General features: G+C 40.0%; 1 protein-coding gene across 1 annotated transcript in view; it reads right to left on the reverse strand.

The window, feature by feature from the left end:
• Positions 1–15,363, reverse strand: part of LOC109918350 (nuclear receptor coactivator 4) — a 20,818-nt gene continuing 5,455 nt past the window's right edge. Inside the window, exons 2-9 of the mRNA XM_048616174.1 lie at positions 15,058–15,146; positions 13,816–13,924; positions 13,188–13,265; positions 12,665–12,775; positions 6,991–8,169; positions 5,474–5,554; positions 3,728–3,814; positions 1–2,093 (exon numbers count right to left, since the gene is read on the reverse strand). Coding sequence (XP_048472131.1) covers positions 2,088–2,093; positions 3,728–3,814; positions 5,474–5,554; positions 6,991–8,169; positions 12,665–12,775; positions 13,188–13,265; positions 13,816–13,924; positions 15,058–15,146 — 1,740 coding nt within the window. The 3' untranslated portion in view covers positions 1–2,087. The remainder of the gene's footprint in view (positions 2,094–3,727; positions 3,815–5,473; positions 5,555–6,990; positions 8,170–12,664; positions 12,776–13,187; positions 13,266–13,815; positions 13,925–15,057; positions 15,147–15,363) is intronic.

Genomic DNA, 15,363 nt, shown 5'->3' on the forward strand with positions numbered 1-15,363 from the left:
TTAGGTTTTGCTGCAATTTATTGAGATGATTACATACTTTTAAAGATCAACCGGAAACAAATGTCTTGGTAAGTTTTTAAAATTCATAAAGGAAGAATATAATTTAGTTCAGTCACTTCTGTTTGTAATCAAAAGTAAATAGAAGGACTGGTGACTACAATGAAATAGTTTGTAATAAAGAGCTTATATGGGTTCGTGTTGCACCAGAAGGATGACATAACCCTCTAAAGCACATATACACCACCATACTTCAAAAGACTTGAGGTTGGGTTATTAATCATACAATTGTTAAAACAGATTAAATCCTCAAACAATTTGACCAAAGAACAGAACAAAAAGAGTTTATTCCTTTAAATTCAAATTAGCATTATTTGTAGATATCAATTAAAAGATATAAAATGCTGTGTGCTAAGGACACGCACTCACTGGAGTGAAGTGGCTGCAACCTGTATATATAGTGACAGGGCAGTAATCTCAACACCTTTGGGTAACTGCCATCCATCTGTCCTTCAGCTCTACAGGATGCTGGCAGATCCAACCACAAACCCATCTGAAGAATCCCGATTCAAAACATTCACCAGGACGAGACTGAAGGGGTCACAAATTGAGCGGCAACAGAATGACCCATCAGTAGCTGGCCCAATGCCTTCTTTCAGTTAGTGAAAGTGACAAGAGAATATCACTGCAACTGGCAGCTTTCCACATGCACTTCATATTGCTAGATCTTTCTCCTCCCTTCCATGGTCAATTACTTAAAAATAACAAGCATTTAATCCAAAACATCCATTAAAATAAATTCTAGGAATCACTAATAAAATTTGTAAATTTTATATTTCAATTGCTGTATTGTAACAGCCAATATCTTTAAACATCATCCCCTGGATTAAGGATCAACTGATATACTTTCAAATGAATCATCCCATTAGGGTCAATAGTCATATGATCAGAATTTCAGTTAAAGATTAAACTAAAAAGGTGAACAATAAAACAAGTGAGATGGATTATCAAACACCCCAGGAAAATTAAAAAAGAGGAATTTTGAATTCAGTTATAATCACTGTATACTTGTACACAATATTTAAACTTCTAACAACTGATTGCTGTGTTGCAGCAGCCCCTTTTGAAATTCAATTTCTGTTGGCAAGGAAATCAAATCCTGAAACATGTGAATTGAAGTTTCCCTATATCAAGAGATCCAAAAGTAAAATCTGTTCCAAACCATAACAACGGCATATTAACAGTACAAGGTAAACTGGTATAGGGGAATGCCAATCACCTCCAACCTGCCAACTCGCAGCTTCAACACAAATGGACAAGATTCAGAACAATGAACAGTGTACTAACTTGCTGTGAAACGGGTTTATCATCTCACAGCAGATTTTGAGGTTCAGTCACTGGCCCGGATTATCTCTTATGATCAAAAAGTGTTTGGCTATATTTGCAGACTAAGAGACAGCTGGTACCTCGCTCAGCAATTTTATACTTGGCCTGTCAACATAAAGACTGATGTGCTCCCAATGTTCCGCCATGAACATTTACTGTGTCTACTCAAATGCCTAGTTTATAGCAAGGCCATCACATATACTCTTCCAAGTATTAGATAATAGCAAACATTGCTAAAGGCATCCAAGAGTAGATCATTAATACACCAATCTCATCCTCTTGCATTCTAGACTGCTTGCAACCAAGTATAGTTAGCATCACAGCCAATCAAATTCACAAGAGAGCCCTGAATACAAAGTTAATTAATGCAGTAGGTTAGACCACATAACAGCATTGTGCACCATGCCCCACGGGTCTCAGCAGTAGAATAAGCTACATATCAAAGTTGAAAATGACAACTTTTCTAAGTGGGATGGGTGTGGGGTTGGAGGAAGAGAGGAAAACACTGATCCGATTACAGTGACTTCCCTACCATGCTGTCTACACCCAGTTTCACAGGACAACTCACACACAAAAAGAATTTAAACACAGTAGTCTTCAAGGCAGAAGCAAGAATTTGATTGAGCAGAATCTCAGAGGGAGTAAGTGCGAGTCTGATGTGGTTCCAAAGGTAGGTCAGCCAATTCATCTTTAGCACTGGTGGCTCAAAGCTACAAAGAAAGAGAAGATACATTTAATATCAAACGGCAAAATAATATCATTCATCAGATGCAAGGTCTGTGGGTACTTCAGGAGGAAAAAAAAAAATTAGCATCTTTGCTTCATATGAACAGCTCTAAACCCCAGTGGAAAATTTCTGGGTAAGTGCTCAATTCAAACTAAGAACAAGGCCATTGTTGCCACGGTAACTGACATTAAACAGGGAAGCAGAGGCTGAAGAGAAACTTGTTGGGGTGTGGCTGTTTGTAGCTTGAAAATTAGATGCCACACCCAATTCAGAAGAATTTCTGTGTAGAACTGATTAATGACTCAAAAGCAAATTTGGTGACCATCGATTAACCTGCAGAATGCCAGATAACTCCTCCAGAGGAGAGGTACTTGAGTAATCTCTCAGTGGAACTGGTGTGTAGACCAATAAGTATAAAAACAGCAAGTCATATCAGCTTACAGAAACAAAAATGCAAATCAGATTTACTGATCACGTCCCATCTCTTGATGCTGGCTTTATAGATAGGGAAATGTGCAGAGTAGACAAATTTGACTAATTCACAATCTTTAGTGCAAGATGAGCATTTATAATCACCTTCAGCTGAAAAAAAATGATTGGGTGCGCTATTTAGGCATAAACTGGAGACAGATTTTTATGCAACACGCAGTTGACCCCAATGTTTTCCATTTATTTACATGCTTGACACCCCACTTCAGAGAAATGTTCACACAACTTAAGTACACAAATCTCTGCAATCTCTGTACTGGCTGTTAAAGAAGTGACTGAACAACACTAATGCCTAACCTAATCTTTGACTACGTGAAAACAAACTCTTAGCATCAGTGGATTGCTGAAATTGGTCACAATGGTGAATTTGCCACAAAAAAAAGTGCATCTTACCACACAATATCCCAAAGTTAGGAAAAAAAAACCAAGAAAGTGTATAAAATGGTCAAAATGCAAATCCCCTACCTTCTGCTTCGATACCAGAGAAACACATGACTGTCATTGCAGAAGACTAAAGAGTCACGTGTAGCCTGCTTCTTAAAACTTGTATTACTGAGAAATGCTGTGTTACTAACCTAATTTGAGGGCTCTTGTCCAATCACTTCTGATCAACAGACTCCACTGATCTTTGGGATATAGGCTCCCTGTGGTCCTTGTTCAATCTACATTAGACAGAAATCATTAGACAGGGCACTAAGTACAAGCATATGTCCAACAGGCTGTCAAACCAGCCTACCATTCGGTTTGTGGTTATAAATCTCAACTGATTTATTCAACCTGGCTTTATAACCCTTCAAGTTCTCAAACGAAAACCTTCAAACTAAATTTTTTTTTTTTTTTTTTTTTTAAAACTGCACAATTGAGATATTTTCTTTCAAAGTGCTGGACTGAGTTCCTTTATTTGACAGTACATAACAATGCTCTTCATTGCTGTTACATGCAGTCAACGCGTAAACTCAACTGTGACCAATTCCAGCCTTCCTCAGCCATTCCCAAACAGACAATGCAGCAGGGCATCAAAATCTGTACTATAATGATATACCTGGGGATGTGGGGGAATGCTTCCATAGTTGCAGTCTACACATTACTGAAGTGCCCTCCCCCACCTGTTCAAATCTCAATACTGACCCGACGTGGACCTTTGTACAGCCATTTCTCAGGGTCAAATGGTTCCTTAAAGTGAGCAAACAGGTTGCCAAACGACATGGATTGCTCCTACATGAGAAGGAAAAAAAAAAAGGATCAGAGATTTGACAACAGCTAGAAAGAAACGAAATTTACATTAATATGACTTTGTTCCAACTCCTAAAAGACCATGTTAACTGCACCAGATCCCAATCGCTCCCTCCTTTTCAGAATAAGGAACTGGATCTTGATAGTATGGGGCAGAAATTTAGGATGTAAAATCTCATTTTCCTCCAAAGAAATCAATTCTCTAAAAGTGTTCTCATCTTATCTCCTAATCTTCAACTTTGGCACCAACAATCAAGCAGCTGGTTTCTACCCAAGTCAAAACAGCAAGCACCCGCAGGTTTCACAGCCACACAGGGAAATAGATGGGACATGGGGCTCAGAAACATGGCAGAGTAGTAATGTGACAACTTGTAATCCAGTGTTTTAACGATCTGCAGACATAAGTTCCAATCCTAACATGGTAGCTGATGAACTTTAAAATGTGGAGCTAAAAAATACATTCAGGAATGTGACCATAAAACTGTCACTGATTGCTGTAAAAACCTATCTGGGCCACTACTGTCCTTTTGAGGTGGAAATCTGTCGATCTTACCTGGTCTGGCCTGCACATGGCTTCAGAACCATAACAAGAACAGTCCAGTCAATTGAATTGAAGGCAAATGAGAATGCGCAACACCTGTCTTGCCAGCGACACCCATTTCCCATGAGAATTTGTGTTTGAAATCCTCAGCAACCAGGAAAAGGGCCATAGCTCTCTACCTTCCTAGCACAAGATTAATTTCTAGTGGTTCAGCTCCTTTTCTTTGTCAGTGATGTCCAATGCAATCTAGAGAAACAACACCTCAATTTCCAAGTAGGCACTTTACAGCCATTCTGGAAGCAACAGAAGACCATGACCACTGCCCTCCTTTTTAGAAACTCCCCACCCCTGTATTTTGTTTTCATATTAATGGTAACTGTACACTGCTATTAAACCTCCTCTGGACCAATGCTTTGCTTTTTCTCTACAACTATTACCATTCTCTTTGCCCCTTGTCTTACAACACTGACTTTCCTTCGATTCGACACACCTCTTTTTCAACAGTATAAAATATTTCCACCCGTCCTCCGTTCTGAAGAGTCATATTGAAATCCAAAACATCCAATTTTTTCCTCTTCACAGATGCTACCAGACCTGCTGAGTTTCTCCAGCACATCCAGTTTTTAAATTTCAGATCTCCAGCATCCAACATTGTTTTTAAATCAAATCTGGTGTCGTCTTAGTTTGATCTGAAATTGAGTGGATTATTATACATGTTCTCACTTGAAAGCGCAACAAATCCATTCCCTCAGCAAGCGACTCAGTACCAAGTACAATAATTTGTTACATTACAGAAAGTGTCATGAAATTGGAATGAAATATGAATATCAGCCCATCAAGTGATAAACTACCCACATACTTCGTCACTGTTCCTAGTTACAGACACTTTGTCATGTGCATGTATCACTCTAAAGTAATTAGTTTCAAAGTTCAAAGATACCAGTGTATCCAGTGAAAAAAAAAGTGACCCCTGCAAAAAAAGGTATGGCAGTGGAAAACAGAAAATCAAGGTGGAATTGGAACTACTCAAACTTGTCGGCCATACACAGCTTCACCACATACTACGGAGTTTCACTGGAAACCTCAATGCAGACACTGACCTTTGTAGGAAGCTTCTCTCGGTTGACAGCAAGGTTCAGATTTGACAAAAGACTGGATACTTCAGGAATACCATTCAGTTCCTATGCACAAACATAGACAGTTCAACGTTTTGGAAACACAAAAGGATTTGAGGCTGCTAAATACTAAAAACTGTTACTAAAGCTGCATAGCAATAGCCTCAAGTTTGACTTAGTACAGGGAAGAATAGGCAATACACATACAAGTTCTCGCAGATGCAGTAACTTAAAATTGCTAACAAAACTGCTGCTGCAAAGAGGCAGAATAATTAGCAACACCCACAATATTAGATGTCTTCTGTATATTATCAGCTGGCCCATGGAGAGTCACACCCAAGAGCAAAGAAAAAAATAGCAGACCACTGATAAATGCCCCAAGACTCAGTCAGAATTTACATCACCACATTCAATTTTCAAAAATCCAAAATTCAACTTAAGGAACCTAAGTTAACACGGTTTCAGAGCTTGCAACGAAGAGATGCATTCTCCTTAGGAGGTAAGAGACAAAAATTCACAAATTCCGTGACACTTAAATAGACTCAATTGAACTCCGTATGCAATTTTTGTCCTATGCCTGTTATTTTATTCCCAGGGAATGTGAACTTGAAGAGTAAGTTCTTAAACTACATTAAAAATCTCCAAGAACAAGGAACAGTCAAACAAATTGCTCTTTTAAACATCCAACAATGATTAATGTCATCAGTAAGCATCCATCTGGGGTTCATTTCCCTTTGAGCTATGCATAACTTATTTGGGTGACTTCAATAGTTAAATACCTATCCTCAAAAGTGCCATGCAGATGAGATGTAAAGCAACTAAACCAATTATGCAGAACTTGTGCAGTTATAAAATTTGAGTTTAAAAGATGAAAGTCAAAGATAAATGCTATCCAGTGTCTTAACAGAATCAGAACCTCAGGAGTTCACAAGAAAGACTGACCTTCATTTCTGGCAGTTAGCTTGGATCAGGCTCACTGAAGCAAAAGTCCAGCTTTCTAACTACTCCACTAATAAAACAGATTTTACAGATTTAATGGCTTGAGTTAAATATCCTTTGTACCTCTCACACCTGCAATACTAAGCTGTGTATGAATTGAACAATAACCACAAAACCACACCCATGAACTTTACTGGCAATTGTTTCAGGCCAGTTTGATTTTAGTAGCTTGGAAAGCAGAGATGTAGGGCTTACAAAATATTGGGAATTTGTTTACATGCCTTTCAAGTGCTCAGCAGGGATTGATACAGCCACAACTGATTTTGGTGGAGTTTTTTTGAAATTTGTTTCTCTTGCTATAAATTGGTGCAGAGCAAACAATATGGCCACCTTAAGAGAATGCCAGTGATCTAATTGGCTACTGATTTTCCCATCTATCTGATGGATGGAATTTGTTCATTATTTGCCATTTGTTGTCAACTGATATTGTGGGTGGGTTGGTCTTGTCAAATTAATAGATAACAAACACGCCAAATTTCATTGAAAGGGGTGGAGATTCTTACGTGTGCTTTCTTGCGCAACAAAAATTTATTCTCTACTTCATGCTCAGCTCCCTTCTCCGTGTCCTTGGGTACAGTGTCAACTGCAGCCTTTGACTTCAGAGCTTCAGGTGATTTCACAGGATTGTTGACAGACAATTCAGATTCTTTTGTGACTTTTGACTGGGGATGCAGCCACTGGTCTAAGTCGATCTTCTGCTGCTCTGCATTGCGTTTGTTTGGCTGCTCTATCTGCACACCATTCTTGTCTCTTCCTGCTTGTTTAAGTAGCCACTCATTGACTGCTTCTTTTTCACAACTCCGGCCACACACACACTCTGAGAAACTGCTGCACTGCTCATTGGCTTTACACACATCTGCCACTCGGATTGGCGACAGTGGCTGAAGATGGCGGGCACTGTTTGGTGAAGTTGGCGATGGCTTCTTGGCACTATGGTGCTCACTCAGGCACTTCAGCTTGCCAAGGTTTTCTATCTCTACTGCTTTTGTCTGAACGCCACAGCAGCTACCACAAGATTCAGACTTACTTGGTTTCAAAAGCCATTCATTGGTGGTAAACTTCTCTCTGAAAGGCTGAGTTATGGATTTCCACTTTTCTTCACTGATGCTGCCATGAGAACATGTGTTCTTCACATCAGTGACACTTACTGATCCAGAAGTTGGGCTTGCCTCTTCCAATTCTTGATCTGAAACCTCCATACCATATTCCTCTATCAGCTCAAAGGTGGAAGAACTATCAGATGACTCACTGTGCTGGCGTGGAGGGGTATTCTTGGGAGAACTAGATTTCTGCTTCTCAGGAAGTAGCCAGTGCTCAAGGCCCTGTCGATGACCCCAGGCTTGCAATCTGTAGTAATTCAGATCGATTGCTTTTTCATCATTGGAACTAGGATGTTGCTGAACACTGATCTTCTCAATTGTGTCAACATTCTGCTTGTCTGGAAGAAGCCAGTGCTCGAGGCCCTGACGATGACCCCAAGCTTGCATTCTGTAGTAGCCTAGGTCTTTCGGGCTCAGGTTACAGCTGGTGACAGTTTGGGTGTGTTGTTGAGCAGCAACATTCTCAGCTGGGTGACTCTTTTGCTGGTTGGGAAGCAGCCAGTTCTCAAGGCCCTGTTGATGCCCCCAGGCTGGCAATTTATAAGGGTCTGAATCCATTGCAAACTGATTTAGTGGTGATCCCTATGGAAAAATTAAATACACGATTGATTAATTCCTGATGCCCACGACACACGGTACCACCTAAGCATCACCAGTATAACACAATCTTAATTCACAGGCATAAACCAAGCATAAAATTCCAAACATACCTGTTCATTAATACATGGTCTGTGCATTGACTTCTGCTTAACTTACAGTGCAGCCTTCAAAAACAGACCCATAGTCCCAAGCAGCTAGAGCTCATTTCAGGTCTATATGAACAATTACTCCGCTCTGGGAAGTTCCACAATCAGGATCAAAATTAGGAAAATACTTTCGTAATGACATGTAAAGAGTTACTATGACACTGCAGAATGGATTCTGCAGTATAAACAAAGTCAACTGACCCTCCAGGCTATTCAACAGGAGCGAAGTATTACATAGACATTCCCAATTTAAAAGTCAGCAAGTGGACTAACAATGCAAAACCAGAAGGTACTTGTATTTATCATCGCACCTTCATTGTCACGAAACATTCCCAGGCCAGGGACAACATAAAACAAAATGCGACATTTAGCCACTGAAGAGGATGGTGGGATAAATGACAGAAGTTTTGAAAAAGGTAGGCTTTGCTCTTTTAAGATACCACTTAAAAGCAAGATCAGGAGGCAAAAAGATGTAGGCAGTGAATTCCAACAGCAACTGCAGAAACAGCCAACCAAAATGGAGCAATTAAAATTAGGGATGATCACGAGTCCATGTTACACAAGTGCAGACTTTGAAGGATTGTTTCACTGGATAAGGTTACAGAGATATGGAAGGGCAAAGCCATGGAGAGGTTTTGAAAACAAAGATAAGAACTGTGGCAACTTTTAAGCTGTGCTGCACAGTTGTAACGTACAACAGTGAGAATAGGATGGACTTGGTGAGAATTAGGAGATGAGTTTACAGAGGGTAGAATGAGGTCAATATGAAATGCATCAAATGGTCAACTCCAGGAGGCAATAAAAGGCATGAACTAAGGTTTCAGAAAATGAGCTGAGGCAAGGATGGAATTAGGACATGGTACAGTTGGAAACAGGTGGTTGTTTTGTTGCAGATGTGGTCAAAAGTTCATCTTGGGGTCAAATCTGTATTTTTCTGCCTTTGCTCAGAACAATCTAACAAAAAATTATTATGGATTGACAAAGCCCTGAGAATAGAGCCAGAGTTAAACAGCACAGGAACAAAACCTTCAGGCTAACTCATTCATGTCAACCAGATTTCCTAAACTGGTCTAGTCCCATTTGCCAGCATTTGGCCCATATGCCTAAATCATTCCTACTCGTGTACCCATCCAGATGCTTTTTAAATGATGTAACTGGACCAATATCTACTACTTACTGTGGCAGCTCATTCCATACACACACGGAAAAGTTGCCCCTTACGTCCCTTCTAAATCTTTCCTCTCTCACCTTAAACCCATGCCCTCTAGTTTTGGACTCTCCTACCTTGGAGAAAAGATCTTGGCTATTCACCCTGTTCATGTGCCTTGTGATTTTGTAAACCTCTATAAAGGTCACCCCTCAGCCTCTTACGCTCTAGGAAAAATAGCCCCAGCTATTCAGTCTCTCCCTGTTATCACATAGCTTCACCTCAGGTACAAAGGCATTTACTCAAAGACTTCCTTGTCTTTGCAAATTATATGGGCTAGCTGACCCCAACTGTCTATACTGTTTCTGTATGTCTGCAATCCTTCAGTGCTAGGTACAAAACACTTGGGTATAAGAGGAGTTGTAAAAGAAAGAAACAAAGTTAAAAAGTTAAGCATTGCAGACCATCACGATAAGTAGACAAATAAAGAAAGCAATAGTTAAAAGTCCTGAATATAAACTGAAAAAAAAACAAACTTTCTGAACACTTTCAAGTTTAACAACTTTCCTATAGTAGGGAGACCAGAACTGAACACAGTATTCCAAAAGTGGCCTCACCAATGTCCTATACAGCCACAGGCCCTCTCCACTCTCCATGCACTGACCAATAAAGGCAAGCATACCAAACGTTTCACTACCTTGACCACTTGCAACTCCAATTAAGGAATATGGACCTGCACCCATAGGTCTTTGTTCAGCAACACTCCAAGGCCATAACCATTAACTGTATAAATCCTGCCCTGATCTACCTTACCAAAATGCAACACCTAACATTTATTTAAATTAAACTCCACCAGCTACTCCTTGGCCATTGGCCCATCTGATCGAGGTCCTATTGTATTCTGTGGTAAACTGTCCACTACACCAATTTTAGTGTCACCTGCAAACTTATTAACCATACCTACTTTATTTACATCCAAAATCCATACAAATGAAAAGCAGTGGACCCAGCACGGATCCTCGCGTCACACCACTGGTCACAGGTCTCCAGTCCGAAAAACTCTCCACACTCCCCCCACCGTCTCCTATCTTCAAGTCAATTGGAAACAAAATTGGCTATCTAAACTTGCTAACCAGTCTACCATGTGGAACCTTATCAAACACCTAGCTGAAGTCCATATAAACTGTCTACCACTCTACCTTCAATCTTCTTTGTCACTTCTTCAAAAAAGAAACTCAAGTTGGTGAGACATGATCTCCCACGCACAAAGCCACATTAGGGATACCCAATCAGTTCTTGTCTTTCTAAATGTATGTAAATCCTGTCCTGCAGAATCCCCTCCAACAACTTACCTACCACGGACGTTAGACTCACCAGTCCATTATTCCCTGGCTTTTCCTTACCCCCTTTCTTAAATAACAGCACATAAGCCAAACTCCAGTCTTCCAGCACCACATGCTCGGCTATTGATGATACAAAATATCTCAGCAAGGGACCCAGAAAATCTCTTCCCTGGCTTCCCACACAGTTCTAGGATGCACTTGATCAGGTCCCCGGGGATTTATTCACATTTACACGTTTTAAGACGTACAGCACCTCCTCTTCTGTAATATGGATACTTTAAAACATCACTATTTATTTCCCCAAGTTCTCTAGCTTCCAAGTCCTTTTTCACACTAAATACTGACACAAAATACTCATAGTATCTCATCCATCTCCTGTGCTCCCACATAGACAGACTTGTTGATCTTTAAGGGCCCTATTTTCTCCCTGGTTACTCTTTTGTTCTCTTTGGATTAATGATTAGATGATCAAGGTTCAAAAATTAGTCTCATCAGCACTTCATGAAAACCTTTAAGCAAGAAAAAACCTTATCACGTTGCTTTAATAGTAAAACTTTGAAAAAAGGAAACAAGCCATACAAATTTAAATCAAATTAAATCCAGCTCGAGACTCAAGTATCCACACTAAAACAAAAAGGGCATTAGGTGAATATTCTTCAGCAAATAGTTATGATTTTGATTTTAAGCCAGCTTTTAAAGTTTCTTTGGATCAGAATCATGATCACTTTACTTATCTCACCTTCAAACATTTCCTTAACCCTCTGCACTTGCAGTCTTAATGCGCTTTAATTACTGAACTACAGCATGTTCATATTTTATGTACACCTCATCAAACATGCCTTATATCAAGCTTGGAGAATTGATCGAGAGCCATACACAGTACTTTCACTGGAGCACTGCAATGGCCCAGCAGAAAATCTAAGTTGGACAGAAATATAAAACGGATCTTTTCACTCAGTCTTTGGTGTCTTTACATATTTAAAAAAAAACACTGAATTAGAATCGACTTGTTTCAAAAAGGATTAAATTAGTTCAAAGGGCGACTACCTAGAATTGATACTAGAACCAGACATCCCATATTTCAGTACAATCAGACTCAAACTTAGTGCTTATTGTGACTGACAAATTCAGGATGCCGTCTCAGAACTAATGGACACTTACAAAATAGGGGGTCATGAATGCAAAACAAGGAGAATTTTTCTTCCCATAGGTTCCACTGGACCTCTGTTCCTCAAAAAGGTAGTGGGAACAGAGCTCTTGAATAGTTTTAAGGCAGAGGTAAATCAATTCTCGATGATCAAGGGGCTGAAAGTTTCAAAGTACGTGGGAACACTAAGTAGTCAACTGTGACCGATTTGAATGGCAGAATGGTCTACTCCTGCTCCTGGTGTTCATATGCTCACACATATTGATAAATCAACCTATGCAATGAGCCAGCTGGGAAGAAAGGTCACTTTAACATACTGCAAACCTTCATCATTCATTGTATCAAATAGTTTCCAGAAGCTACAAATACCTATACCAAGAGATAGTAAGAACTGCCAATGCTGGAGTCTGAGATAACAGTGTGGAGCTGGAGGAACACAGCAAGCCAAGCAGCATTAGAGGAGCAGGAAAGTTGACGTTTTGGGTTGGGACCCTTCTTCAGAAATCTGAACTTTCTGAAGAAGGGTCCCGACCCAAAACGTCAGCTTTCCTGCTTCTCTGATGCTGCCTGGCCTGCTGTGTTCCAATACCTGTAGCAAGCTATTTAGAAATAGAGCTAACGTGAGCAATCACTTCATCCTAAATGGAAAACTGTGTGCAATGGAACTTGCAGCTTCAGGCAATTCATCACTCACCTGGCCAGACTGTTTCAGCAGGCAATCCTGCAGGTTTAAGACTGGCATCCGTGTAGGAGGACTACACAGCCAGTCAGCAATTGGGCATTCATTCCCACTGGGAAAGGATTTCTGTAAGAAGAAAGTCAAAATCTGAGCTATGGCATTAAGTTAAACCAAGTTTAAAAAAAAGTTAGCCAGTGATGGATGTCATGAGACACACAGGCTGAAGCACTGGGCTATCATATCTGCACAAATGCAGATAGTAAAAAAACATTCCCACGCCATGTTGATTGGACTTCAAGATCACTGGTCATTCCAACATGGAAAGGAGAGCAGAGGCTCACTACTTCTCTCAAGTTGAGCACTAATCTGTACATGGACTTTACGCAGCACTTGAGAGTTGTGGACTTTGCACATATATTGCAGTAAATGCGCAAACCGTGCAGCTCTTAAACAATACAGTATAGAATGGCTCAACAAAATCAATTCACTTTGAACTGCAAGGAATGGAACAAGCCACCATTTAAAGAGAAAGGTTTACCTTTGTCAGCAGTGGTACGAAGCAGTAATCCAGATCAGCTGCCATGGTGCAAGGACTCTTGCACTCAGAATCTGAAACCTACACCAGACCAGAAAAGAATTCTCATGATTCCTGTAATCATGCAGTAAACATGCATAAAGAATCAAAGTTCTGACAGATAAATGTGCACATAATATCAATCATGCTGTCAAGCCCAGCAAACAGACCTTTTGGTCACCACTACTTTCTTCTGGCACCAGTAATACACCCAGCTTTATTACTGAAGCAGTAGAGTTAAGAACAATTTCCTGCTGAAACATTTTTAACAGACACAAAGGAGAGCAGAACTTCTGCAGGAATATTAGAACGACACAACCTAGCCAACAAAAGCTGAAATGCTGGCTACTCCAATTCTAAATTAATTCAAAGCCTCTATCTGAACTCCAGGGATATTTGGTCAATGCAAAGTATTGCAATGCTCCAAGTGAATTGTGCATAATAGTTCTGCATACATTGGTGGGCAGCCATTGGTAGGTTCTTTCCTTAGTGCAGTACAACTTTTCCACCAATAATTAAAAACTTCAAATGCTCTACACCATAAAAGTTCTTATGGCAAAAATAACATTTCTTTGAACCAACAAACTCTTACCAATGTTTTAATAGCCCCAAAGTTTGTAATGGCTTGGCGGAGCGAAGGGACATCAGCCTCAAAATTCAGGGTGGGAGATTCTTCAGGTTTCAGAGTCAGGTCCTTCAATCTGGAATGGGACGTGTGTGAAATCAGTGAAAGGCTGCATTATTTCTTTTTTTAACTGCTTTTAAATGTTGGGGAAGGCTATCAAAGCATCATTTAACAGAAGCAGTCCATTCCAAAGCAGAATTAGATTCAGGAGAAGTACAGAAAATGCTGGAAATAAGTCAGGAAGTGGCTGTGGACTGAGAAACAGAGTTACTTTAAAAAGGTGATAACTTTTCATAAGAACTGAAACAGTAATGGTGTAGTGGGTTTGAAACAGGTAGCATACAAAAACAGGGAAAAAGGTACATGCTGCTGGGGAAGAAAAGAACAAAGATCATAAAGTCTGTGACAGATGTGGAAAGGAGAGATTAAATGATAAAAAGGGATGGTACAAAGGTTAGTTATGTTAATATTACAAGTCAAACAAACAAAAAGATAGATAGATAGATATGGAGGAGCATAAATGGCAACAACAGAATCATTACAAATTGTTGCTGCCTGCAGGGAACAGGAAAATGGTGGTTGTGACCTGATATTAAATTCAACAATTCTGCAGATCAGAATAGTCAGTTCCCATTCTCAATAAGTACTGTACGAAGTCTCAAGTGCTTGAAATCATAACTTTCTCCACAGATGCAGCCAGACATGCTGAGTTTTTCTCGCATTTTCCATTTTGTTTTAAATTCAACAATATTGAGTCCAGAAAGTTATGAAGCGCTTTATTAAAAGTGAGGCATTGTACCAGGCTCCTGTTGAGCTTTAGGCTATTCTGCATATTCCTCACCTCTCACTCCCATGAAGAGTGCAGCAGGTTAGGACAGTGTGCAAAGCAAGATCTTGACTTCCATACAACCCAGTTTCATTGATTAGAAGCCAACTCAAAAATGTCCTTAAAACAACTTGGGTGTTTGAAACAGTGCAGATGAATCAGTCACAGAATCCCACATGCCTCCTAAATCATATCCACTGAATGAAGCTGATCTAATAACAACCAAAAGCCACTCAATATGACAAGCTCAAAAGTGAGAAGTCCACATTGCTCAACTGGTTATTCTATAACTAAATTCGGATTTTAAATTCACAAAATTAATTAGAGTACAGATCAATAACATTTTTCTTTAAAAAGCCACAATTTGGAGCATAGCAACTCACCTCTCTAGGCAGGTTTTAATTTGATCAGCGGGAAGATTACTTTGTGGATGTTCCAATTGATTAATAAGACAGTTGAACTGACCCAGCAGCTGAGGGAAAAGAAGTACATTTAAACTTGAATCATGTCAACATACAAAATTCTCTTCGTACAATGCAATTGTTCTGAGTACACAGACAGGGAGGAGGAGGAGGTGGGGGAGGGTGGGGCGGGGGGGGGGGGGGGGGGGGGGCGGAGGTGGTAGTAAAAGCAGCAAAATCAGAGACCAGAAACATATAAAAGGAATAGGGAGTAACTGGATCATACAG

This window comes from Rhincodon typus, chromosome 34 (assembly GCF_021869965.1).
Source record: "Rhincodon typus isolate 14 chromosome 34, sRhiTyp1.1, whole genome shotgun sequence".
NCBI classification, from domain to species: domain Eukaryota; kingdom Metazoa; phylum Chordata; class Chondrichthyes; order Orectolobiformes; family Rhincodontidae; genus Rhincodon; species Rhincodon typus.